At 40.4% G+C, this 26235-nt stretch overlaps 1 protein-coding gene across 1 annotated transcript; it reads left to right on the forward strand.

The window, feature by feature from the left end:
* Positions 1–6629: 6629 nt before the first annotated feature.
* On the forward strand, positions 6630–11756 carry GLDH (L-galactono-1,4-lactone dehydrogenase). Its single transcript, XM_087381475.1, has 6 exons — positions 6630–7557; positions 8339–8589; positions 8692–8877; positions 9055–9553; positions 11177–11317; positions 11405–11756. The coding sequence occupies exons 1-6, from the start codon at positions 6793–6795 to the stop codon at positions 11573–11575; spliced, it is 2013 nt and encodes a 670-aa protein (XP_087237601.1). The 5' UTR covers positions 6630–6792; the 3' UTR covers positions 11576–11756.
* Positions 11757–26235: the final 14479 nt, after the last annotated feature.

Raw genomic sequence — 26235 nt, forward strand, 5'->3', positions numbered from 1 at the left:
CCCCCTCTTAAGTTGTGGATCATCCTTCGCCTTTGGGAATAATACCCAGAAGATGGGCCAAAAGGAAGAGGAAGGAAATATGCAGAAGGTAAAGTCCACCTAGATCGAAGACTCGTTGATCGAATGATGACTGCGTGAAGAACGATATGTATGGCTACGTGCTAAACATGTCAAAGCTGAACATGTAATAAGTCACCGTGGACTGTGCAGTTGCTGTCTAGAAGAGGCATTTGAATGTGAGGCTAGTCGATGTAGTGATGGAGAAGGAATCTGATAGGTTGTGACATACGAGAGTGTCACCAACCCAAAAGGATTGACAACATGTGCGAGGTATGCTACAGTAATGTAATCTCTATTGAATGATGCGGGGTTGAAGAAGACAGCGTAGTCGGTGTGGACAGAGCATTCCAGGGGCTGAAAATATGGGGCCAAAGGTGCAGGTATGATATCCTGCCATGTTGAATAAGAGGCCTGTAGAATTGACAAGTTATGGCAACCTGTCAAACTTGTGTGCTCAACTGTCATGAGCTGAAGGTCCGCGTCTGAAGTGTGCATGGCTAAACATCCATCGGCATAGGATGTAACATCTGTCATAGGTGAATTGAGAAGGAGGTGAGGCCTAGAAGCCTGAAATACAACTAAAAAATCAAAAGATGTCTCTGAGGCATATGTGGTGCCGAATGTTGCTGAAGGGACATCTATAGTCGTGGACCCAACCACTAATTTGCATCAAGTATGGATTGTATACAACAACCATAAGTACATGCCAAAATAGTGAGTCTCCTCAGGTTGCGCTATGGCTGAACTTGATAATGCCCATTGCACTGGGGAAGGACCGCACTGATGCATACGTATCCTCGTGTTGAGGAATGATCTGCTCATCGACGAAAGTGGTGGTGGTGATAATTGGATCCAAGGATGCAATGTAGCATGGCCGAGCCGATGCTGGAATGTCTTGAAGACTGATCTATTGATCTGTACTACTCATGGAAACTGTGTCCAAGGAGATGATGTGCTCCGTATCAGAGGTGAAAGCATCAGTAATGGATGCTGAAATGGAATCACCTGAGGAGCGGAATGTGCTGGGGCATAAATCTCTACATGCAGTAGAAGATGTGAGTGCTTCGTACTAAGGACTTACTTGCTGAATAATTGCATGATCAGTGATAAACTCCTGCTGAGTATTTGCATATGATGTGATAGTAGATGGAGTCGGATCCATGCATGAATGTGATGGCTGTATATCACTAGAATTAGCCTGTGCTGATGTAGATGGGACTGCCACATACTGAGGGCTTATCGTCAAATATGCCTTGTGCTGAGGGCTTACTATTGAATGTGCCTCATGCTGAGGGCTTATCGAGAAGTGTGCCTCGTGTTGAGGGCTTACCAAAAAATGTGCATGATCAGAAACTACGGGTTGATCCATGCTAACATGTGAAGTATCGACATCTACATCTGATCTATCAAGGCCAATGAGGCTCAAGTCTGCATCATACCTGTGGCAATAAATGGTCAAAGAAGGTTCTCTTTCCACTCATAGATCTCGTCCGGAGTAATGACTGCTATATCATCAACTGTGTGATGAGAATAACTCCACGTTGGAGGCGGTCTGGTGCTTTGTGCAAGAGGCTTACACTAGAAGTGGTGACTTCTCTGGACATTGTTGAAGATTGGAGGCGCTCTTGTGGAAGTTTGAGAGTCGTGATGAGCGCTCTGTTTGCTGTAGAAGACATTTCTTGTCCATCGTAGAGTCGAAATGCATAGAGAAGGCTAGGTTGTAGCCGAGAGACTAGATTTCTCTCCAAAGGTAAAATGACTCTCAAAACGAGACCTTAGAGAACCTCACACCTTACAAAACCTCAAACTCTCTAAATCCTTCCCTAGAGAATACAGTAAATCCCTCCCAATGAACATAGAGAATGAAAGAAAACTGAAATGAGCATAAGTCTCTCTCCATAGCTCGGAATGATGATCTTTCTGAAGAAGATCAAAGAGGAGAAGATGCTCTACAAGAAGAGCTATAGAAATGAAGAAGATGCCTGAGAATGAGGGCTTATGCCTTGACGGAACAAGGTATTACACCTTGATGAAGCAAGGGCTTTTGCTCTCTCTGACGAAAATCTCTCTCATGATGGAAGATGCCTCAAGGAGGAGGGCTTGACACTCATGAAGGAAGTGGAGCACCATCGGCTCTGATACCATGATAGCAGAAGTGAGAGAGGGAGAGAGAGAGGAGTGCACATGATATAGCTACCTGTACACTAAGTGTATTGACAATGAGCATGAAGATATACATGTGAACTCCTTAGGGTTAGGGTTTACCCCTATGCCCTATGTGGATAGTACAATTTACACTATCTTCAACAGAACTAATGAACGAAGGCCAATATGTACTACATGGTAGTGTAGTAAATGTGTTTGATGACGTCGATCGAGCACAACGTGCACTTCCTTGCTTCCTAACGAACAATGGAATTGTCAATGTTGCTCTAAAACGAAGGCTTCAATACTCTCACAATTACATGAGTGGCACAGTATGACCCACAATGAGAATGTATGCAATGTATGAGCTTCTATGAAGCCCAGTATACATGGAAAACAACAAACAAGTATACCCTCTTTGGATGGAGCACATACACAATTTGAAAAGCAAGAACAAGAAGAATGATTTGAAGATGCTACTGAGATGGAAGCAAACACACATGACGATATGCATACAGACACATTGATCCATGGCATATACACAAGCCAACAAGTTAAAGATTTTGAGGACAATCCAATAGCTATTGCTCCCTCAGAAGGTTTCTCACCTCTGATTATATTCAAAGACAAACATTGTGAAGAGCTAGCATTTCCAACTTTGTTTTATGGCCATCCTCGAGCCTACAATATACCCATTGGCACAAACTACCAAGGCATAGTGAAATGGGAACTAATGAATATCAACAACAGATGATTTACACTTAATGTTGAGAATCTATTCTTTAAGACGATGAAGATTTTACAGACTATAAGGAATAACTCAAGAAGAATGTCTTCACAATGGTAAGATAGCTCGTCCCTCCGAGTTTCTTCATCACATTCTCTGTAAGGAAACATTTGTACCCCTTAATCAACTTCTTGTACTCATTGTGGAATGAAACAAGAAGGGAAGACCAATTATGTGATCAGGTCACACCACGACATTATCCACTTTGACCCAATAAGTATTGCACAATACTACCTGCATAGATCTCAAGCAATAAAAACTCTACTGAAGAACGATCCAAATATTCTGGGACCTGTTAAAGACTTTTTCATCATAAAATTCCAAAACAGAGGAAGCCAGCATGACCATGGATTGTTGTGGGCATTGACATATGGGGTACTATGTGATGATGATGTCGAAGCATTTGTGGACAAATACATCACCACAGACAATTCGCAATTGGCTTTGCCACATAAGGACATACAAACTCACAAACATAGGAAAACTTGTTGGAAAAGGAAAACATCATGCCGATTTAACTTCCCCAAACCATCGATGAGAAAAAACAATGACACTTAGATCCCTACCAGTTTCTACGTCCACACAAACATATAAGGAGAAGTTCAAACAAATCACTATGTTCTAAGCAGACGAAATGGCATTAACACTCACACTGAACTCATTCTTTGAAAAATAAGAATGTTCAAACATGAGTACATCCTTGTAATATGTGCTAATATTTCAAAACCCAATGTTTTCTTGCAAAGAAAACCGAGAGACATGTATACAAATAATTTCAACCCCGTTTTATCAAAACTTTGGGGGGCAGTTATGGACATCCAATTCATTCTAAACCCACATGGAGCTGTATCTTATTGCACATCTTACATCACAAAGATATAAGGAGACAAATGAGGCAATCCAACAAGCCTTGAAAGAAAGCTTGCAAACACAAGCACTAGCAAACGAACGAATCCGGGAGGTCGGCAATACAATCTTGAATACACAACACATAAGTGCACAACAAGCAATGTACCTTTGCTTATCACTGCCACTAAACAGTGCAACAAGAGAGTTTGTTTACATCAACACCAACACTTGGGGCGTCAATCCCTCTAGCAAGAAAACCTATCAAAATCTTGAGTATGAGTTGAATTTAACGATATGCCATGAGTGGAATTTATTCAAATTAGTGTGGTTGTGTTCTACACTAAAGAGCTTCAAATATGTCCTTACATCTTGAAATTTGGGTAACACATGAAAAAGTTACATTAATTTGAAACGAGATGGGTTTTCATATTTTAATTATTTTTTATTTTACCCCCCCTCATCCAAAGGACCCCCCCCCCCTTGGGCCTCACATACTATGAAAAATATGTACGAATCTTAAAATCTTGCATATTTTTCAAGGTATATACCTTATATTTTATGGGAGGGGGGACATGAAATGTTCATATTTTTCCCTTGCATATTTGATTTTTAAAAAGAAAATCCATGCATATTATATATTGACCTTGTCCCCCCATACGAAGGATTTCAAATGAGAGTAGTAACATATAACATATTGAGTTGGTGCCCCAGGCACCAACACACCAGTATAAGAACATTGTTGTTGCAAAGAAGAAAAGACATGGAGAAAATGGAACCTAACATCACAAACAAGACATAATTAATACATACACGAAGCAACCAACAACACTAAAAGAGATTTGCTTGGCTAATTTTGCAAGCCAATATACAACCACAAAAATAGAACACCAAAAGGGTAGCGATACAACAACTATAACAAATCCAAAGACCCTGAAAACCACTACGGGGAACTATGCCTGCTCTTTTTACCATTCATTGGGAAAGAGCATTCCTTGACAGTTATCTGGCACGACATGTATGCAAACACCCAACACCACACCGTGTACGAGCAAATCAGTAGTAGACAAATTTGAGCTCACCTTCAAAATGAACATGGAGCTGAAAGTGAATCATCGTCAAGACACCCCAAAATGCAATATCAACATCATATTCAATGACTTATACTACAACAAAATCCGACAACTAAATTTAGATTAACGTCAAATCTTAGAAGACATAATGCTCAAAAAAAGAATACAACCTGAATGTCCATTCCATTTATTCATGTCTGGGAATGTTGGCCCAGGCAAAACATTTACTTTATTTGTGATTGTGCAAGTACTTCGAGTTAAAACAGGCAATGCAACAAGAAAAAAACTTCTTCCTCACAAAACTAAACAAAATAGAGTAGGTATTCTCAATCAGAAGCAGACATACAAGAACTAAACATGCCATTCAAGAGAGACCCAAAACTCTGCATATAGTCTTCACAAATGCTGCAAAGGAGAAACATAAGAGCTACAATTTTGAAACACTACAGACAACACCCCACATTCTAGCAGCACAAGACATCAGACACAAAACATGTAGCAAAACAATAGCAATACCTGAAAAGCCACATTTAACGAGAGCAGGATTGCACAATGAGATATACTTGATATATAGAATGATTGTCAAAATTTGTTCTTGAAACTTGGACGTATCAAATGGAATTGTCAACAGTGTAGATGGAATATTCAAACACAGTGACATGAATATGAAACACATGTCATCTGGATAGAGTTTTTCAACAAGAAAATGAGACCACAAACAAGGGCACAAAACAAGGACCTTTACAATACCACAATACCTACGACCTAGACTCCAATACTACAAATCAAAAGAGAATTCCAAATAGGCAAAAACCATCTAAACACTGTTTGCAGGAATACAACCCGCATCACCTTGAACCATACACCATTCTCAAGGACTTACAATGGAATACCTTGCATTTGACCCATCCAACATTAAAACACATGGATTAACATACATAGCACTCTCTCACATGAAGGACCCTGCAAACCTTTACTTGCTATCACACAAACATATCAAGGTAGACAAACTAGTACTTGATGAGATCCAACGTCTAACAAACGAATGCCAGTGGACATTTGAGCATGTTCAGTTCCATATGCAAGACACGAAAATCTTCAACATACAAAGCCTGAACCCAAGATCATTAACTACACACAAAAAAGACATCCTCAATATCATGTAAGCAGCATGGGTTCTTTGCCTTCAAGAGACACACATGAGAAAAAAAACAAATTTCGAGATCTAGGGCTTTCAATCAATATCATCAACATTCGGGGTTGGTATAACAACTTACATCAAGAATGATATACACATCATACAATCACAAGAGATCTTTACCCAAGGAGCAGAGTGCCCACTCACAATTCTCCAAATCGAAAACCTTCCAAACAAAGCAATATTGAATGTTTACAAGTCGCCAAAAGCAAAAACTACACATCTCTGCAACGCTCTGCAACAAATGTTACAGGCCTTTACTCCATGCATTGCAACATATACATATATACTAGTTGACTTCAACATTGATTATCTCTCCCCAAAAACTAGGTGCCTTCATATCAAACAACAATTTCAAACAAATCATCAACACACCAACAACAATACATGCGAACCAATTACATATACTGGTCCGATCACTCACGATTATAGGCAGTAATAAAAACAGAACATAAAGTGTGAAGCTTGCATTGCACAATTGGTAAACACAATTACATCCAAACAAAACCTGGGCAAACATAATTACATCCAAACATTGATTCTACCTTTTGCACGAGACAGATCTGTGAGATCTCAGGAAGCTTTCCTTGAAAGGTTTTGGGTTTACGGGGTTTGGGTTTTTGAACTTTTTTCATCTTCTTCGTCTTCGCCATCGCCATCGCCATCGCCATCGCCAAGAGGCCATGAAACCATCCACAACGCTCAACAAGAAGGCCTTCTTGCACACCGCCATCCCTACCAAATGCCGCTCCTTCTTCAACCGCCAATCGCTCTCAGACTCCTCGCATCCACAGATTCTCGATCCTCTATCCAGACCTCCTAGCCAAGAGCATGGTACTTTCGCAATTTGGCGAAGACTCCTTCACAGACCTGGTACTGTTGCCAACGTTTCTCATACTCCATTGGCTTTCCGTAGTGTTTTGCGAGCTCCTGCATGCCGAATCGGAACAACACGAGCTTTCTCGTCGACGGCAGCTGCTTCATCTTTACCTCCAGGAGTTGCAAAATTCATTGGGAATGTAGTGCTTGTAATTGGGTGTGGAGTGGCAACGTATTATTGTTTTCCATACCCGGAGAAGCAAAAGGCTCTCGAGGAAGAACATGTCGTGACCAATTGGAGTGGGACGCATGAAGCTAAAACCAAAGTTTATATTCAGCCGGAGTCGTTACAGGAGTTGGAGGCAGCAGTGAAGTTCGCCAACACCAGGAAACAGAAACTTAGGCCAGTCGGATCCGGGCTTTCGCCCAATGGCATCGGCTTATGCGAAGATGGGATGGTGAACTTAGCTCTGATGGATAATATTCTGAACATTGACAAGGAGAAGAACCAGGTGACAGTCCAAGCTGGCGCAAGGGTAGAACAAGTGGTCGAAGCTTTGCGGCCGCATGGTCTCACGTTACAGAATTTCGCATCAATCAGAGAGCAGCAAATTGGCGGCTTTATACAGGTAAGGATGTCTGTAAGAATTTGATTTGAATTTTGACTTTTTGTGCGCAAAAAGAAGGGGTAATAGGAGGGTGTATCATGGCACATCCGCTTTGTACGACATACATAAATACCTTTTCAGGCTCAAAACGATAGGGCCTTTTCTCGCAGCAGTACAATTTGCTCGAATCTCCCTCAATGTTACAAAGGAATTTTATCCGGTTCACAAATATGTGGCTTCTTTAGAGACCAGCCTGATTTGCCTTGGGCAACAAAGATTTATTGTTAAATATTTATTATATATCAGATATCCTTATAATATGAGAGTTAGACGGCAGTTTATGCTTGGGTACTGATGAGACCAGAAGAGCTGCTTTGCTCGTCGGTTGTGCTGCTCAAATTTGTTGGAGTAGAAATATTTTCAGTCATCGTAACCTGGGGGAAATCAAGACAACTTTTCCACTTTATCTTGTACGTTGTGTTTTTAGAATTAAACAGCAATATAGGCTTAGGTTCTTTACCTAGGGGTTTATATGTAAAGGCATGCTTGTTGTGAGTTTATCGAAATACATTGGCATCTCCACCAAGTGGATGTACTAAGGTGTTGCTTCTCACCCATGAAATTGTTCTCAGTCCTGCTCAGCACTGCCCCCCCCTCCGTGCCATTCCGTTCAGCCTCGCTAGTCCCCACCCTATCCCGTTCTAATCCTTAACATGGAGTCTAGCATGGCAGTGACGTGATGTTTCTAATCCTCTTGATTTTTGTAGTTCTCTTTGAAACACGAGCTCTTCTTGTTTTTTAGGTTGGTGCTCATGGTACTGGAGCAGCCTTGCCTCCTGTCGATGAGCAAGTGGTGAGCTTAAAGATGGTTACCCCTGGCAAAGGAACCTTGGACCTTTCTGCCCAAAGTGATCCGGAGCTTTTCTACCTTGCCCGCTGTGGTCTTGGCACTCTTGGAGTGGTTGCTGAAGTCACCTTGCAATGTGTACCAGTACAAAAATTGCTGGAGCATACTTTTGTCTCTAACAAAAAGGAAATCCATAAAAAACACAAGTAAGAGGAGTCTGGCAGGAGGAGGTAAATATTTAATTTTGTGCAGCAACTGTATCAAATAGCACAAATTCATCTTTAACTTGGTTTTCTGGGATTTCACAGGAAATGGTTGCAGGAGAACAAACATTTGAGATACATGTGGATTCCAGATACTGATGCTGTGGTGGTTGTACAATGTAATCCTTTGGCTGAAGGAAAAGAGCCACCTAAGTTTAAGTCAAAGTATAGTGATGATGAACGATTAAAACATGTGCGGTCTTTTTACAAAGAAGCTGCACTGAAGTACAGGTTTGTGAGTTTTTAGTGTTTGACAGTTCAAAGGGATTTAAAGTTAATAGAACTTGCGAACGTTTTAATGTTATTGGTGGTGCAGTATGAAGCTTATGCACCATTTTAGTGGCAGCAGTCGTTATGCATGGTTGATGTCTCAATCTTATGTGATGTGGTGGTTTGCTGTGATTATAGAGCAGCTGAACAAGATAGTGTACAGAAGGTTGATGAGCGTGGGCAATCACCAGCTGGTTATGCAGCAGCTGATGAATTGGCTATTAAAAGTACAGAACCTGTTAGCTTTCTTTCTGATGCAGAATTGCAAGAATTATCTTTCACAGAGCTCCGGGATAAGTTAATTGCTATGGATCCTTTAAATCGCGATCACATTATGCGTGTGAACAAAGTTGAAGCAGAATATTGGAGACGCTGTGAAGGGTATAGGATGGGCTGGAGTGATGAAATACTTGGATTTGATTGTGGTGGGCAGCAGTGGGTTTCTGAAGTTTGTTTTCCGACTGGCTCATTTAAGAAGCCTGACTCCAGAGATTTAAGCTATATGGAGAGGTTGCTGGATCTGATAAAGAAAGAAGGCATACCAGCCCCTGCACCGATTGAGCAGCGCTGGACATCTAGTAGCAGAAGTCCATTAAGCACTGCTTCCAGCCCATCAGAAGATGCACTTTTCTCCTGGGTAAGTGCAGGATTAGCTTATTGGCCAGATTATGATTTTGGTTTTATAGGGGATCTGTTTGTTTTTCACAAAATACGTTGTAGTACTATCATGCCATTCTAGAATAGGTGATGGAAATGTGCTGTAGATGGCATCCTTGTGTAAATACCTTACATATCCTATTTCAGTTCTTCAGATGGTTGGTTGTGTTCAAGTTTGAAATTCACCTGTGTAGAGGTAGCACCGAACATTAGGTGTATCTATGGAGGTGTCTAGAAAGAGCTTGACAGTTTGACGTCTTTATTTGCTTGAATCCTTGGATCTGGATGTTGGATTTGGCTCACTGGTATATGAATATGGTTGTTGGCTTCAATAACTTGAAGATTGGAAACTCTTTGTTTTGCTGTCGTCTTCTATCCAGGCTGGTTTTCTTTCACTGTGAGGAAATTTGCCTAGACCACTTATAGTATGCTCTAGGGCACTGAAAAAAGTAAAGAGGCCGAATGTTGCAGTCTGCATCTCAGGCTTCCAGCTCACTACCTACAGCAATCCTGGAGCAAACGCAAGAAACCACTGTGAGGGGTATAGAACGAGCAGATTCCTCAATCTGTGAGAGTGTAAAATTGCTTCCAGATTCCTCAATCTGTGAGAGTGTAAAATTGCTTCCAGGCGAAGTTTTGCAAAAACGTGCATGCTGCTGTGAGGTCGTCCATGAACCTTCTTGGCCTTACTCCCAAATCAAGGGTAGGGCATAGCAAAGTCAGTCTAAGTGGCTAATCCTCTCCTGCAATAGCCTGACCCTTAGGCGACCTGATCTGGTCCCTAATTGCATCTTTCATTAGGCCTCTGCCTATATAAGCCCCTTTTTCAGGCCTTTTATCCCTCCATGGATGGGCAGCCGTATATGCTGCCCATATGGCAGATGACGTGTTATCCATTGGTGGGCAGCGATGTGGCAGTCCCTTATGGACTCCACACCCCAATACATAGGCTGCATGCAATGCCCATGTGACCTCTGCATTCAGCCCTTCAACAAATCCAAGCAAATCCAAGGAGGACAGCTGGGATCGAGCCAGGAGCTCACAATTGGGGCAGTGACCCTCAAATCTCTGACACCATCAACAAACCCTAAGTTCACATGTCCTCCTGCTAGACACACTGCAGCTTCTTCCCTGATTACATACTGAAGTATCATCTCTTACCTTGTCTCACCATTGACAGACAGTTCCAGCTCCTCTGGAGGAGTTCCCTGGTCCAAACTCCTTGCTTCTGGTCCTGGGTCTCATCCAGAGGAACACATCTGGAGGTGTGCCTTTGGTCCCAACCATGTGCCTGTAGTCTTGGATCTCATGCAGAAGGTTTTCTGCCTCATGGTCATCCCAGACAGGCACTTATGCCATTGGTGTGTAGAGAATGTTGCAAATGGCCTTTACCTATCAGCTGGAACCTTTGCTGTGATAGTCCTCTAAGGTCAGCATAGTATCCAGGAATTGGTGTAGTTGTCTTGCAGATTATCAAGTGCTTGACATGTACTGCTATGAGAACTGAAGTAATTAAACAGTGGCTTTCTTTGAGAGTGGGAGATTGGCAAGCTTGTGTGCAAAGATACTAAGTGGGGATTTTAAATACCTTTCCTTTGTCCAGGTTGGAATTATCATGTATCTTCCTACGTCTGAGGAGGAACAGAGGGCTGCTATTACAAATTGCTTTATGGGCTATCGGCAAGCAGCTCAAAAGCAGCTCTGGGATGCTTATGCAGCATTCGAACACTGGGCAAAGATTGAGGTAATCTAATCATTAATATTGCTTCATTTACTATCTCATATCAAATCACTTTGTGCAGAAGGGATCAATGGTTTCATTTTGCTGAAGGTTCCTGAAGATGAAGAGAGTGCGGGCTGGATACGAGACAGATTGAGAAAGCGCTTTCCAGTAGAGGCGTTTAACAAAGCTAGAAGGGAGCTTGATCCCAATTGCATCCTTTCCAATCATGCCATAGACAATCTTTTCCCTTTAGCTATGGTGGAAGCTTCTGCTATGTAAATCTGTTCTTAAAACATGTAGGAAAATTGTAGTTTTCAAACTTTTTGATAAGTGCCACTGAATCCATAGTACTTACCTATCTGGCTTGCTTATGGGACCCTGTAAGGAGCCATTCAATATTTACACTGGATTTGATTAAAAATGTGGGTAAGATTTCGTTGTACATAGTAATTTTGAATCATGCTGCAAGCTCTCTGACAGTGTACATTTAATTTATGGGGTTTGGCATGTTCTGTTTTCATTACTTGGACATCTCATGTGGCAGAGAGCAATTGTATTATGTGAAGAATCGGTCCCTTCATTTTCTCTATGCTCCTCTCTTTCCTTGAGCTAATTAGTCTCTATCTTGCATATTTTAGATCCTGTATGACGTGCTCCATGTGTGTCAGGCTCCTGCAGGATACACTATCATCACAATGAATACTAGCTAGTATAACCGTAGTATAGTAATGGCTCTCATGGGCCAATTAGTTCAGGCACCTCTATGGCTTTTCCGATCAAGGGCTAGCGAAGACCGGCATGAGTTTTTTGGCAGTGCTTTTTGGTGCATTTCGGGCATAAGAATGCATGAGACCTTTCTAAGGGGTGGGTTTAGACCAGTTGCCTGCCCATGGAGGAAATAGAATTGCAAGATGGCTTCCAAGCCTGGTGGTTCACACCACCTTGCAGTCATTAGGTTGCTAATTTATGTCACCAACATGTGATTGGTCTGGAGATGGAATCACCCAATCATGTAGCAGTTGGAGGAGATGGCCATGGAGTGGGCATCCTTCATGGGCAGGACACAAATCTTTTGTGCCAGTGTCCGGGCCCCGTCCCTCCTATTGGGCTAACTAGGACAGCAGCCCTTCACACCACCTTTTGGAGTATGGCAGGCAGGTGGTGTGAAGCCAGCCTGGTGGTTCACACCACCTTGCAGTCATCAGGTTGCTAATTTATGTCACCAACATGTGATTGGTCAATCATGTAGCAGTTGGAGGAGATGGCCATGAAGTGGGCATCTTTCATGGGCAGGACACAAATCTTTTGTGCCAGTGTTCGGGCCGCGTCCCTCCTATTGGGCTAACTAGGACAGCAGCCCTTCACACGACCTTTTGGAGTATGGCAGGCAGGTGGTGTGAACCCAGCCTGAGGATACATACATCTAACGGTTAAACATTTTGTACTTGATTTTTAGAGTTTTAATGCCTAATTGTGCTTTTAGTTACTTGCAAATTAACATAGTAGGCTCTTCCATTTGCATGTAATTTAACATTTTAAAACCTTATTGCTGTCTTGTGGGTCTTTGCATTGATATTTTGGACATCAATGATCGTGAGTAATATCATGACTACGCAAGACAATGTTGGACTACGTGCTACAAAGATGCATGAAAGGGAAACTGCATCCAAGTTTTGGAGTCTAGGACCTGTGTGTAAGAAAGTAAATTGAACTCATCATATAACATTCCAGCTCCTAGTGAATTTTCATCGTCTTCCCAATGTGCACATTGAAAGTCTAAGATTTTAGATGTAGACGTCACGTGGGAATTTTCAAAAGTTTATTAGTCAACACCCTTTTTAGTTATCGCTAATCTTGAAACAATTATGTGAAATTGTGATTTTATGTTTCTTTAAATATATTATAGTATATCGTGTTCTCTTCTACTCAGACAAGCTTTTGGACAAACAAAGGACTTGGTGTCTCATTAATTTTGCTACGATTGCTTTGGGTTTACTGTACGAGGGAGAAAGGAAGGAGAGAGGATTTTTTGTTTTTTGCAAGGAAAACGATAAAGTGTCAAGAAAATACGTGCATACCTTTGAGGTGTAGTCTGATGGTGTGATGGATGAAGGTAGCTTCCTTTTTTCTTATCTTTGCTCTTCTTTTCTTGTTTTTCTCTTCTCTTCTCTTTTTGCTATTTCTCTTAGTTTCCCTTTTGCCTTTATAGTCTTTGTAAATAGTCTATTTTTAAAAAATATTGTGCATGATATTAATGTCTTCTTTAAAAAATGTTATGGCAAAGAGTTCCCGCAAAGATCCCACGTCTCCCTTTTTTGCTATTCCATTCTTGCATAAATCCTATGTCTCCAGTACTATTTGTTTCTTTCTTATTGTAGTATGAAGTACTGCTACCAACACCTTGGAGAATAAAGATTGCTCGACAGTGGCATCAAAGCCCCTAGGGATTGGCACAAGTTTACCTCATGAAAATGAAGGTGACTTTAGGACCTAGCTAGAGGAGGAAGGAGATCTATTTAGACATATCAAGGATGAAAGCTCCTTTGCAAGAATGGAGGCACTCAAGTTCATAGAGGTTGAAAGTGTTTAACTTTCACTTCATCCTTTGGTGGGCTTTACACATGCCTTTTCCCAACTGCAAGACGAATAGAGAATTAGATGAGACCAATTACGTGATTTAAAACTTCAAGATGCAGAGGCATTTGGAGACAACATTGAATGCAATGATCCACATTTTACTGCATTAGAATTTGATAAACTTGAGGTTTGGTTCACTTCCCTCTCCAGGACAATCTCTCCATCTTGAAAGATATCTCATTGTATAGTTTCTGCATCCTCATGATCAATGAGTATTCTCCTTGGTCGACCTCTAGTCTGACGATATTCAGGCCTATGGCTTCTCCCCTCCTCAACATCCATCACTATTTTAGGTTTTCTTTCTTTGCCGACCTTTTCCCTATCACCCTCCAACTATGTCCTATTGTGATACATCAAGGTTCCGGCAATGGTCTCCTTCACAATATGTACTGCTTTAGCTGGTGTGTATGCTCTTGCTTGGTTTGCCCTCTTTGCAAGCATGGCCAAGCTTGGCCCCGAACCTTTGTGCTTTCCCCTTTCATGAGTGTATTGCTTTGCACTTTGGATCAATGCATTGGGAAGGTCAGATACAGCCGCATCATATAAATTGATTTTCCCCTTCAAACCCTCTCCATCTTGCCAACTATGATGCTTGCTACATATTTGTTTTTGGAGTGCACCTTGTATCAGCATTACCAAATGACCTCTAATGGGGGGAAGATAAATACAATATGAATCTTGATGCACCTTGAATCAACATTATCAGTGACCACCTGTATTAGGGGAATAAAAATTCAACAACTTGAATTACAAGGGAAAAAACAATATTAAAATATATGAGATGTTACTGCTCCCTCAAATTCTCCCCAATGGTGGATGCTCACATTCCACCAACTTAGCAAGGTTTTCGTATTTCATAGTTGTGTTTGGCTTACCGTTTCGTCCTGCCACCAAACCGGGTTTCCTAACATAGCTTTTTAGCATCTTCTTTTTTTGTGGCTATCCTCCATTGCTTACACATGTCCTTGTGTTCATGTTGATGCTCCTTTTCAATGTATGCCTATGTATTATGAATTAGGCTTTGCTCCCAATGAAATAGGCATGATTGCTCTCATCCATGCACCCATTGTCTGCACCCCATTAAATACACGTCACATAGCCCACCAATATGCTTGAGATTCATCGGCCATAAATCCAAAGAAATCTACTTCTTTATTCCCTGATCATACCATCAATTCATTTAGCATCTGCCAAAAAATAATTTGTGCTTCTGCATCTTCCTCTTTCATTTTACATGTGGCTAAGGTGAGTAGCTCCTACAAGCTTCACAATGACAAAGAAACATTTAATGCTGGGACTGACTAACTAACAAAGAAACATCGAATGCTGAGACTAACTGACTAACACCACTAACTACATTGAAACAAGCACCTAGTATAAGAAAAGCTCAAAGCACTAACCTTGAATCATATATATGATAGGCTAATGTGGTCCAACCAACTACTCGTCTAGCATGGTCAAACATGACCCAAGCACATTTCAAATCACCATTCCCACATTGATTCATGAGATTCACCAAATCACCATTCCCATATTGATTCATGTGATTCATGCGATTCACTAAATCCAATCTGGAATCTGGTCCTTTTGTTGACATTTAAATATGAAGTAGTGATCTTCCTCAAACCCTTGCCCCAAAAATCCAATTGCAATGGAAAGGATCATACATCGACTTTCTCTTTAACTCTCTAAGATGCTATCCAAGCCACCACCTCCTAGCAATGCTTTCTCCTTGCTTTTCCAATCATTCTTTACAAGCTGCATCAATAACTACATTAATTAAGTACCACTTCAAAAAAAATAAATACTTCAAATATTATATTCTAGATTTCACCTTTTATGCTAGCTTTAATGAAGTACCACAAAAAATAAATACTTCAAATATTGTATGCTAGCTTTTACTTTTTAGTTTGTGCTAATGGCGACAGCACGTCCAAGAAGTTACAAAGTTCCAAGTCTCCAAAAAAGTCATCCTCTTTGCAAGAGGAGCTCATTTCTTGGATTCGATCTTTTGTTATATCCATTTGAACTTTATGTGAGCTAGCACTCCTATCTATCTTTATGGATCCTCCACTAGTGCATGCACATTTTTCATGTTTTGTCTAGATGCTCCCATTTGGACCTCATGCATGTGAACACCACACATGTATCATCAATCTTGTGAAGGAGAGTTCCCTTATCATAGCAAATTCAAATACCCCTGCACAATAAGAGACTTGAACAACTCCATTGAAAAAGCAACATGGCTTGTGACAGCCCTTATCCATATGTGACCATCTTACTTTTTCTCCATCCCCTCCATTCTTGTGCCTTGGCTTAATGGTGGTAGTAGCTCAAACACAAAGTCAGCATTATTGGTTCTAGAAATCTCTTCCACTTGAAAAGATTTTTATGACTTGATGGTGGTGGTAGCTCAAACACACAATCACCATTATAGTGGAGTTTTATGGTCAAAAAATTGTTGCTTGCAAAGAATTTACAGGGACATGTCAGTGGGGATGAGCAGAATTTGAAACATATCCGGGGTCTATTGCTGTTGTCCTTATTCCAAAGTGTAGGATGGACTCAAGGTCATCATGAGGTGGGCTAACATTGTGATGCTTCAAGGATGGTGCCATGAATCAGGCATGTACTTGCTGGTCTTGAACCCTTCGTCATGCAAGTCTAACCACTCTAGAGGGCAAGCTCAAGATTTCAAGCCCTACGATGGCTGCTACTCACAGTCCTACAAAGAAGTGTCAGCATGTGCCTTGTGTCCTCTGACATAAAGAGAGGAATACAACTAGCTTCTAATAGTCAATGAATCGGCTCACGTCCTCTAGACAGAGGCATCTCAATAGCACATGCTCACTATCCTCAAATAACAGTGATGCCATGTGGCCTCAACTCCTCCCCCCGTCTCAAAACAACACCTGTGGGATGATCTCCAAAGCTATCCCCTAGCTATATGTACAAAGTGCAATAGGTATATCTATGTGTATCTCGATACCTAGATAGGCTTACCCTTGTTGCCTTTCCATTTGCAAGGAAGGCCTTGTCGCCACCATTTCCTCATCTTGGGCTTCATCTTGGAGTAGTAAAGGACGAAGCTCCTCAAACATCATCAAACTAGTCCATTGCCCTACTTCACAATTGTGACAAACCCCTTGAAGCCTTTGGGAAGAGAGCTAAGTACTAGCATGGCCAACTAGCTTGTGTCCACCTTGTGACCAATTGCAGCCAGCTGGTCATGTGTCTAATCCCCATCCTACATCCTCATAGTGAACACTTGATTCTCGAGGAAAAGGATGTGTGATGTATTGTTTGCCTCTTAAAGATCCTTCATCCAGGCCTTTGCCGCCCGTATCTGCAAGCTAGATGTGGGGTTTGACCATGTTTGTAGTGGTGCCAATTATCATGGAGAGCCCCCACATCTCTTTGTGTCCAATCTCACACTGGTACTAGATCTGTTGGTGTTACAACTCTTATTGTCAAATACGTCGTGCCCTTGGGCTTCACCTCGATCCTTCGGTGATCTCCCAGATCACCGAGCGACTGCATATCTTTACCTTCCAGATGGGATAGTTGCACCCATCCAATTTCCCACTTTCTCCAAACTTGGGAATAGGAATGTGTGAAGCCATTTGCATGCACCTGTGAAAGACTTGACAATCTCTAAACTGAGTGCAACACTAAAACAAAAAACTGAATTTACAGCACCTCACTGAAATGGAGTCTCCTTGCTAGAGGGATGCCTTTAATCAATTTTTTTCGAGCAAATCAAGAGGGTACCTCCTTTGGCTCTGATACCATGTTAGAGTTAAAGGGTCTACTAAATAGTAACCCTGTGCAGCAAAATGTTTTTCAAACTCTCACTGATCTCTCACACAAAGTAGGTGCACACACATGCTGAAATCTCACTCAGAGAAGTACAGTAGGAAAGAGAGGAAGAAGAACTCAGACCAGCTTGGTTGCCGCGTCCAATCTGTACCTGTTGCTGTCCTACTGCTAGACCTATAAATAGGACCTGGAAGTGCTCTTATGGCCTATTACCATCCTGTCACACAGTCCTGATATATGCTGCTCCGCAGTGTTGCTACTCAGTATAGTTTTGAATGCATCTCCATCCTGATCTCCACTCTAGGAAAGCGTACCTACCCAGGATCATGAAGCCGTTCTCCACCTCATATGGGGGCTCACAGTTGGAGTATTGATCATTCCTCTAACAGTCTCACACACAAATGTTAATAAAGTTAATTTGGATATTCAAGGATATAAAAATACGCTTAAATTTCAAATTATGCATCTTGACAGGACTGATGCCACTATCCTCAACTAACAGTGATGCCATGTGGCCTCAACTCTCCCCCCGTCTTAAAACAAAACCTGTGGGATGATCCCCAAAGCTATCCCCTAGCTATATGTACAAAGTGCAATAGGTATATCTATGTGTATCTCGGTACCTAGATAGGCTTACCGCTACTGCCTTTCCATTTGCAAGGAAGGCCTTGTCGCCACCATTTCCATTGGGCAGCTTCTCTTGGGCTTCATCTTGGAGTAGTAAAGGACGAAGCTCCTCAAACGTCATCAAACTAGTCCATTGCCCTACTTCACAATTGTGACAAACCCCTTGAAGCCTTTGGGAAAAGAGCTGAGTACTAGCATGGCCGACTAGCTTGTGTCCACCTTGTGACCAATTGCAGCCAGCTGGTCATGTGTCTGATCCCCATCCTACATCCTCATAGTGAATAGTCGATTCTCAAGGAAAAGGATGTGTGATGTATTGTTTGCCTCTTAAAGATCCTTCATCCAGGCCTCTGCTGCCCATATCTGCAAGCTAGATGTGGGGTTTGACCACGTCTGTAGTGGTGCCAATTATCATGGAGAGTGCCCCCACATCTCTTTGTGTCCAATCTCACACTGGTACTAGATCTGCTGGTGTTACAACTTTTGTTTTCAAATACGTTGTGCCCTTGGGCTTCACCTCGATCCTTTGGTGATCTCGCAGATCACCAAGTGACTGCATATCTTTACCTTCCAGATGGGATAGTTGCACCCATCCAATTTCCCACTTTCTCCAAACTTGGGAATAGGAATGTGTGAAGCCATTTGCACGCACTTGTGAAAGACTTGACAATCTCTAAACTGAGTGCAACACTGAAACAAAAAACTGAATTTACAGCAGCTCACTGAAATGGAGTCTCCTTGCTGGAGGGATGCCTTCAATCAGTTTGGTCAAGCACATCAAGAGGGTACCTCCTGTGGTTCTGATACCATGTTAGAGTTAAAGGGTCTACTAAACAGTAACCCTATGCAACAGAATGTTTTTCAAACTCTCACTGATCTCTCACACAAAGTAGGTGCACACACATGCTGAAACCTCACTCAGAGAAGTACAACAGGAAAGAGAGGAAGAAGAACTCAGACCAACCTGGTTGTCGTGTCCAATCTGTACCTAATGCTGTCCTACTGCTAGGCCTATAAATAGGCCTTGGAAGTGCTCTTATGCCTATTACCATGCTGTTACACAGTCCTGATATGCTGCTCCACAGTGTTGCTACTCAGTACAGTTCTGGATGCATCTCCACTCTCCACTCTAGGTAAGCCTACCTACCCAGCATCATGAAGCCATTCTCCACCTCATATGGGGGCTCATAGTTGGATTAGTGACCATTCCTCTAGCAGTCTCACGCACAAATGTTAATAAAGTTAATTTGGATATTCAAGGATATAAAAATACTCTTAAATTTCAAATTATGCATCTTGACAGAAAGGGGCCTAGTTGAGGTTTCATCGTTGATGATGACCATCCTATAGTTTCAACACCAATACTTAGCATTGCTCAACAAGCACCAAATGTTGGTCAGAGTAGCAATGCTTTCCAACAAGCCCACTCTTATGGTGCCCCCAATAGGCCCACTCTTATGGTGCCCGTCTAACCTAGGTGTAGGAAAGCTCCTCCTCATTCCTAGCTACTATTCTACAAGCTTGAAACCATACAAAGTCAATGCACCATATAGCTCAATGCACATATACCTAGAACAACGACCACCCAAGATGTTGATATGGCGTGTTAGCCATTTTAACACTAATACCTAAATGAAAATTGCTATATACTAAATGCAAAGTTCTATATCCCAAGCTCAAATTGCTACATAAAATACTATGTGCAAGATACAAAATCATAGATTCCTAAATGCAAAGTACCATGTGCAAAATGCAAAATGCTATGTTTTATATCACAAACTCACTAAGTGCAAAATGCAAAATACTAAGTGTAAAATGCAAAATGATATGAACCCAAGGAAGGGTACGTTCCTTGATCTTATAATTTTTGGAGAGGAAATGTGCCGACTCTCCCCCCACATGAATGTGTGGTTAAGTTTATTAATTTATGTATTCAATAAAAAGTGCTATGTGCTAAATTAAAAAATGCTAGTTGCTCAATGCTATGTGCTAAATGCAAAATACTATGTACAAAATACGAAATCATACAGTTCTAAAAACAAAGTACCATGTGCAAAATAAAAAGTGATATGTTCTATATCCCAAACTCAAATTGCTACATACTATATGCAAAATACTATGTGCAAAATGCAAAATGATATGAACCCAAGGAAGGGCACGTTCCTTGGTCCTATAATTTTTGGAGAGGAAATGTGCCGACTCTCCCCCACACGAATGTGTGGTTAAGTTTATTTGTTTATGTGTTGGAGACAAAGTACTATATGCTAAATGCAAAAATGCTAGTTGATTAATGCTTAGTGCTAATTCTAAATGAAAAATGCTATGTACGAAATTTAGAGTGCTATATCTCAAATTCAAATTGCCACCAAATATATACAAAGTGATAAATGAAAACTCCTATCCCCCATTTTCAAATAGCTACAAAATATATGCATAAAAAATATATGCTAAACACAAAGTCCTATGTGCAAAAAGAAAGAGCTATTTACCATGTTTTATATTTGAAATGCTATATGCTAAATTCAAATTCCTATATGCTATATTCAAATTGTTATCAACATAAACTAGAGACGTTATAAATTTTGAGTGAAAAATATAAAGTGTTAACAACCTTGATATTTTGTTTGCAGATTATTCAAATTTGTGAATTTCAAGTCATTTTTAAGACTCTCATCCACAAGGGGAAAATAAAGTAGGCGCTTCTACTTCAACATATAATTTACTTTACAAATATGAAAAGGTTACTTATTGAAAGGAGAGAACTTGCTTCCTACATTAGCATAGAAAACAAGAAAAGATGATTACCACCGAGTTTCTCTTCATGGCTAGTCATTGATAAATTTCTAAAAGAATGGAACTAAATCACTTCTCAATATATTTCAAAGATGCAATATTGTGTATATTGTGGTAGAATAGAATTTAACACAGGTTCTTTTACAAAGTTAAAATCGGTAATATCACTACTAGAATCAAGTATAACACCATATGACTCATCCAATACGTTCATAAGTTTGCATGTAGAAAATGGCCTAGGACATAGATAAAAAATGGCTTGTAAAGCATGCATAGATAGTCCATTCAAAAAGTTGTACTTGATTCCCTATGATCCAGACTATTTACAGAATGTATTAGGTGCGGACATATTTCAAATGCAAATGCCTTCTATAAGCGATATATCCCTAATCGTTTCTAAAGGTATTACATCTTTAGCAACAGGTATACTACAAAGGAGATCGATGTTGGATAATCCACTAATATGTTGGAATCGCCAACAAAGATTCTATAGAAACTCAACAAACTTACTATCAATAACAAAACATGTTCTAGCGTTTAACTCTAGAACAAACCCCATATTAAAAAAATACTTAACAATAGCCAACCTAGCAAATGGACAAGGTTTCTTCTAGCTACTTTTTAGACTCAAGTGGGAGTCCCTAGAAAACAAGTAAGTGAGGATAAACTAGGCATGATCTGTGCTATAATCATTATTTCTTTTTTTTACCTCATGGAAGGAGGGCTTAACACACATGAAGGGAGTGAGTACCATCGGCTCTGATACCATGATAGAGGAAGTGAGAGAGGAATGCACACGATATAGCTACCTGTACACTAAGTTTATTGACAATGAACATGAAGATATACCTATGAACCCCTTAGGGTTAGGGTTTTCCCCTAGGCCCTATGTGGATAATGCAATTTACACTATCTTTAACAAGTCAACACCCATACCTAAACACAAGACAAGACACAGACATTGTCACCTATGGTTGCTTGCTAAAGGTAATGAAACTCCTCCATGGTGTCATGTAAAGAATAAAAGGCATCTTTAAAGTGCAATTTCTGACAAGATCTAAAGTAGATGATTGCATCTTCTGGCACTTGCACCTATACTTCCAGCTCCCTTGCAAGATTTATAATTTCCTCCACTACAAGTTCAATGAGCTATGTCCAATAGGTCTCCTTGCATATGTATTTGTGGAACTCCTTGTTATCCCTAGGCATCTCCTACTAGTATTTTTAAAAGCTCTTTCTTCCTTCCATTCAAAGAAGGCAAATTTAAGTTTTCATACAAGTATAGAGAAGGTGGTATAGGAAAAAGCTTCCTTTGTGAGAGTTTTCCATTTGAGAGAGTGAAATCCCTTGTTCCATCAAGGCATACAAGCCCTTGCTCAGTCAAGGCGCAAGTCCTCTCTTTGAGGCATCTCCATTCTATCTCTAACTCTCCGCATAGAGCTCCTCTCCATCTCCAACTTGGTTCAAGAAGCTCGCCATTCTGAGCTATGGACATTGAGATATATTGATTTTAATATTGAGGCTCCTTATGGAGTTTCTCATACACTTTGTTCTCTGAGATTGTTCAATTTATGAGTGTGTTGAGAGAGTCATAGTGATAACTGCAAGAATTTAATGGCTTGTGTGGTAGTCCAAATGGTGTCTTAAATCATCGTGCAAGCTCCCATTTTGTCCGTGCCAACCCACCTTGATATCTGAGGTGCAAATTGTTATACCATTCATGACCTTCAGTTTCCCATTGGATCTGATGAGGGTCCCTTGATGCTACTTGGAGTCCTTTCACAAAAGCCACTATCATATAATAATGAACCTTTTTTGGCCAGAATACAGAAATATTATGCCCATGAAAAAATCAATGCCAGACCGTAGCACCCGTCCAATAACCACATTTTTAACCGTGCTTACTAACTTGCAAGATAAACAGTCATATCCTCTAGTTTCCCTTTTGTAATTACTTTAATAGTCATGGGGACAACCCATTCCTAACAAGAGGCTAGTGGCAAGTTTATTAAAATAGTAAGGAATAAAAAGGGGCTACTGCCATCTCCTAGTTTATGGTTAGGGCTATGAAAGGGTTGCATTCCTTCATACTCCTTATGACACAAACTATAATACTCTTCTTTTAAGCTAATTTTATATATTCCATCTCGTATGCCACTTCCTTTGCCATATGAAAGGTTCCTAGTAAATTTCACAATCCAGTTTATCCATTATTACATATTAGCAAATACATTTATAAGACTCCCCTAAAAAAGAGTTTCTAAGAGGTAACAATAATCAGTTGTACTATGCTTAAGTAGGCTTCTCAAAGCCCCACTTATATCCTCACCTTCCACGTAAGGATATATACCATAACATATATCCAATCATCTACAGTAGGTAGGCAGTATTTTGAAATATCCCCTTTATCAAAGTCCCAAGGATGACAGTAGCAAAATTTTGTGACCCATCACATGTCCGCTTTTCATCTAAGTTGGACAAGGGGATGGGAAATGTGTGTGTGTGTGTGTATGTGTGTGTGTCGTGCATGTGTGCATGTGTGCATGCATGCATGCATGTGCATGTGCGTGTGCACGCACATGTGCATGCTTGTATGTGCGCGAGATGTGTTGTGCGTGTGCACATATGTGCATGTTATATTGTACTGTACTCTTTGTGCACGTGTGGAAGACAAGACAATGACCCCTTTTGCATATTGAAAAGACAAAAGAGTTAATGTAAAGGATAGAAATAGAACATTATAGAATTAAGGAAGAGTTTGAGTCTGTAGGTAAAGCACCTACGAAATTGCATAGAAACTATATAAGAGATTTGATAAGAAATGACAATAATGTTTTTGCAAAAAACATTGGAGCTTGGTAAAGTCCTAATAAGCATCTCTTTTATGAAGAGGAGAGTTTGCATACCTGCCACCATCCAACAATAAAACATTGTAAGAACCAGCTTAACTTTAATTAGGAAGACAGGTGTCATAAACACATCTCTTTTATTAAAGAGGAGAGTCTACATACCTACCACAATCCAACAAGAAAACATTCTAAGAACCAACTTAACATTAATTGGGAAGACAGGTGTCATAAACACCCCTCCCTTTTTATCAGGGTCACAATAAAATAGTGGCTTAAACACACAAACACTCGATGTGGACTTTAAATGTGTTAAAAAAGGGCCTAGAGGAAATTTGAAAAATTTGAAAAAGGATTTAAAATGTTAGTTTTAAAAAATTAATAAAAATAATTGGGGGAAATCAAGTGAAATTAGGGAAAATTATGGGGAAGCAAGAGTAAAAAATAGGGAAGAAAATTGGAGAAAATTGGTTAAAGATGCAAGGGGGGGGGAGAGAGAGAGAGAGAGAGAGAGAGATTTAGAGCTTTAAGAAAGAAATTAAAAAACAACTAGGAGGAATTATGAAAAATTAGGGAGTGCTTGTGAGATAGGAGGATGAATTAGAAAAAATAGGAAAAGGAAAAATTAAGAAATTAAGTGGATGCAAAAGAAAACGGAGAATAGTAAGTGTGTGTGTGTGTGTGTGCATGTGTGTGTGTGTACCAGTAGGATACCACATACTAGGTGAGACAATAGGTCATCACCTAGTGTAATGATTTATTGTCTACCCGACAAGGAATAGTAATGTTTTAGAAGTGTCATAGAAGTAGTGGAAAAAGAGTAAGAGAAGTGCTTGAGTAAGACATGCAATTTTGGAGCAATGGGAGCTATTGGTTTTGTAAGTAACCATGGGAAAAAAGAGTTTACATGATAGCGATAACAGGGATGGAGTGGAATAATTTGGGAATTGTTTGGGGTAGAAGACCTCTTAGAAACAAGAAAAAACCAAGAGAAAAAGAAAATTACTCGGCGAGCAATAAAGTCAGTCAAAAGGCAGCGCCATGATGACTTAAATGTAATAAGTGCAACCATCCAAAGGTTCTTGGGATGAGGTAGAAGGAGTCAAAATAGGGTTGTTGAGAGCTTCTGATTGGAGCAAAACATCCCATGAAAATTTTTGATAGGAAAATAGGACACAAGTTAGAGAAAAGAGTCAAGAAGCCAAAAAAGGCCTTAATGACTTAAGTGTACTATGTGCAACTATCCAAAGTTGATTGCAAGGGAAAGGACATGTGTCACGAAGACAAGATAACAACACCTTTTGCATATTGAAAAGACAAAAGAGTTAGTATAAAGGATAGAAAGAGAACATTATAGAAATAAGGAAGAGTTTGAGTATGTAGGTAAAGCACCTACAAAGTTGCATAAAAAGTATATAAGAGCTTTGGTAAGAAATGACAATAATGTTTTTGCTAAAAATGTTTTTGCAAAAAAAATTGGAGCTTGGTGAAGTCCGGATCAACATCTCTTTTATTGAAGAGGAGAGTTTGCATACCTACTACCATCCAACAAGAAAACATGGTAAGAACTAGCTTAAGTTTAATTGGGAAGACGTGTCATAAACATCCCCACCTTGTTATCAAGGTCACAATAAAATAATGGCTTAAACACACACTCAAACAGGTCAATGTGGACTTTAAATGTGTAAAAAAAGGTGTGGGGGTTAAAGGTCATTGTGCCTTTACCCCGGTTATGTACAATACTCAAACACATATATAAATGAATGAAAAAGAAGATTAAGGTGGTTTTGTACCCACCAAAACTTATGTGGCTCTCTGTTTCTCTCTCTCCCTCTTCCGTTCTTGCTTCCGTTGAGAGCACTCTCAACTGGTATCAGAGCCCGGCTGATCTAGCTGAGCGTGTGTGAATGCTTGGAAGCTCAGCAACTCTGTGGGAGAAAGGAGAAGCTCTGTGGGAAGCTTTGTGGGTGATTTTACTTGCATTTGAGTGTGTAGAGACCTTGGAGGAACCTTTGGAAAAGTCACTTTGGTTTTGCGAAGTGGTTTTGAGAGCCTATTAAGTGTTTTCAAAGAAAAAGTCGTTTTTTGAGCTTTTCCCTGTTCCATTCGATGACAGAGACTCTGTATTGACTTGTAGAGGCAACTATTGCTTGCTTTTGGTGTCCACTTCACTTCAAGAGCTTGGAAACACCTTCATTCTTGAATCTGGGATCATTT

Source organism: Dipteris shenzhenensis, chromosome 11 (genome assembly GCF_047967505.1).
Source record: "Dipteris shenzhenensis isolate YYH24624 ecotype China chromosome 11, Dip_SZ_1.0, whole genome shotgun sequence".
Lineage (NCBI taxonomy): Eukaryota > Viridiplantae > Streptophyta > Polypodiopsida > Gleicheniales > Dipteridaceae > Dipteris > Dipteris shenzhenensis.

Excerpts from the sequence above, each read along its gene's own strand:
- GLDH (XM_087381475.1), top strand. The coding sequence starts at position 6,793 with ATGAAACCATCCACAACGCTCAACAAGAAGGCCTTCTTGCACACCGCC. Across the intron at positions 7,558-8,338 it reads AAATTGGCGGCTTTATACAG|GTTGGTGCTCATGGTACTGG; the intron begins GTAAGGATGTCT and ends CTTGTTTTTTAG. Across the intron at positions 8,590-8,691 it reads GAAATCCATAAAAAACACAA|GAAATGGTTGCAGGAGAACA; the intron begins GTAAGAGGAGTC and ends GGGATTTCACAG.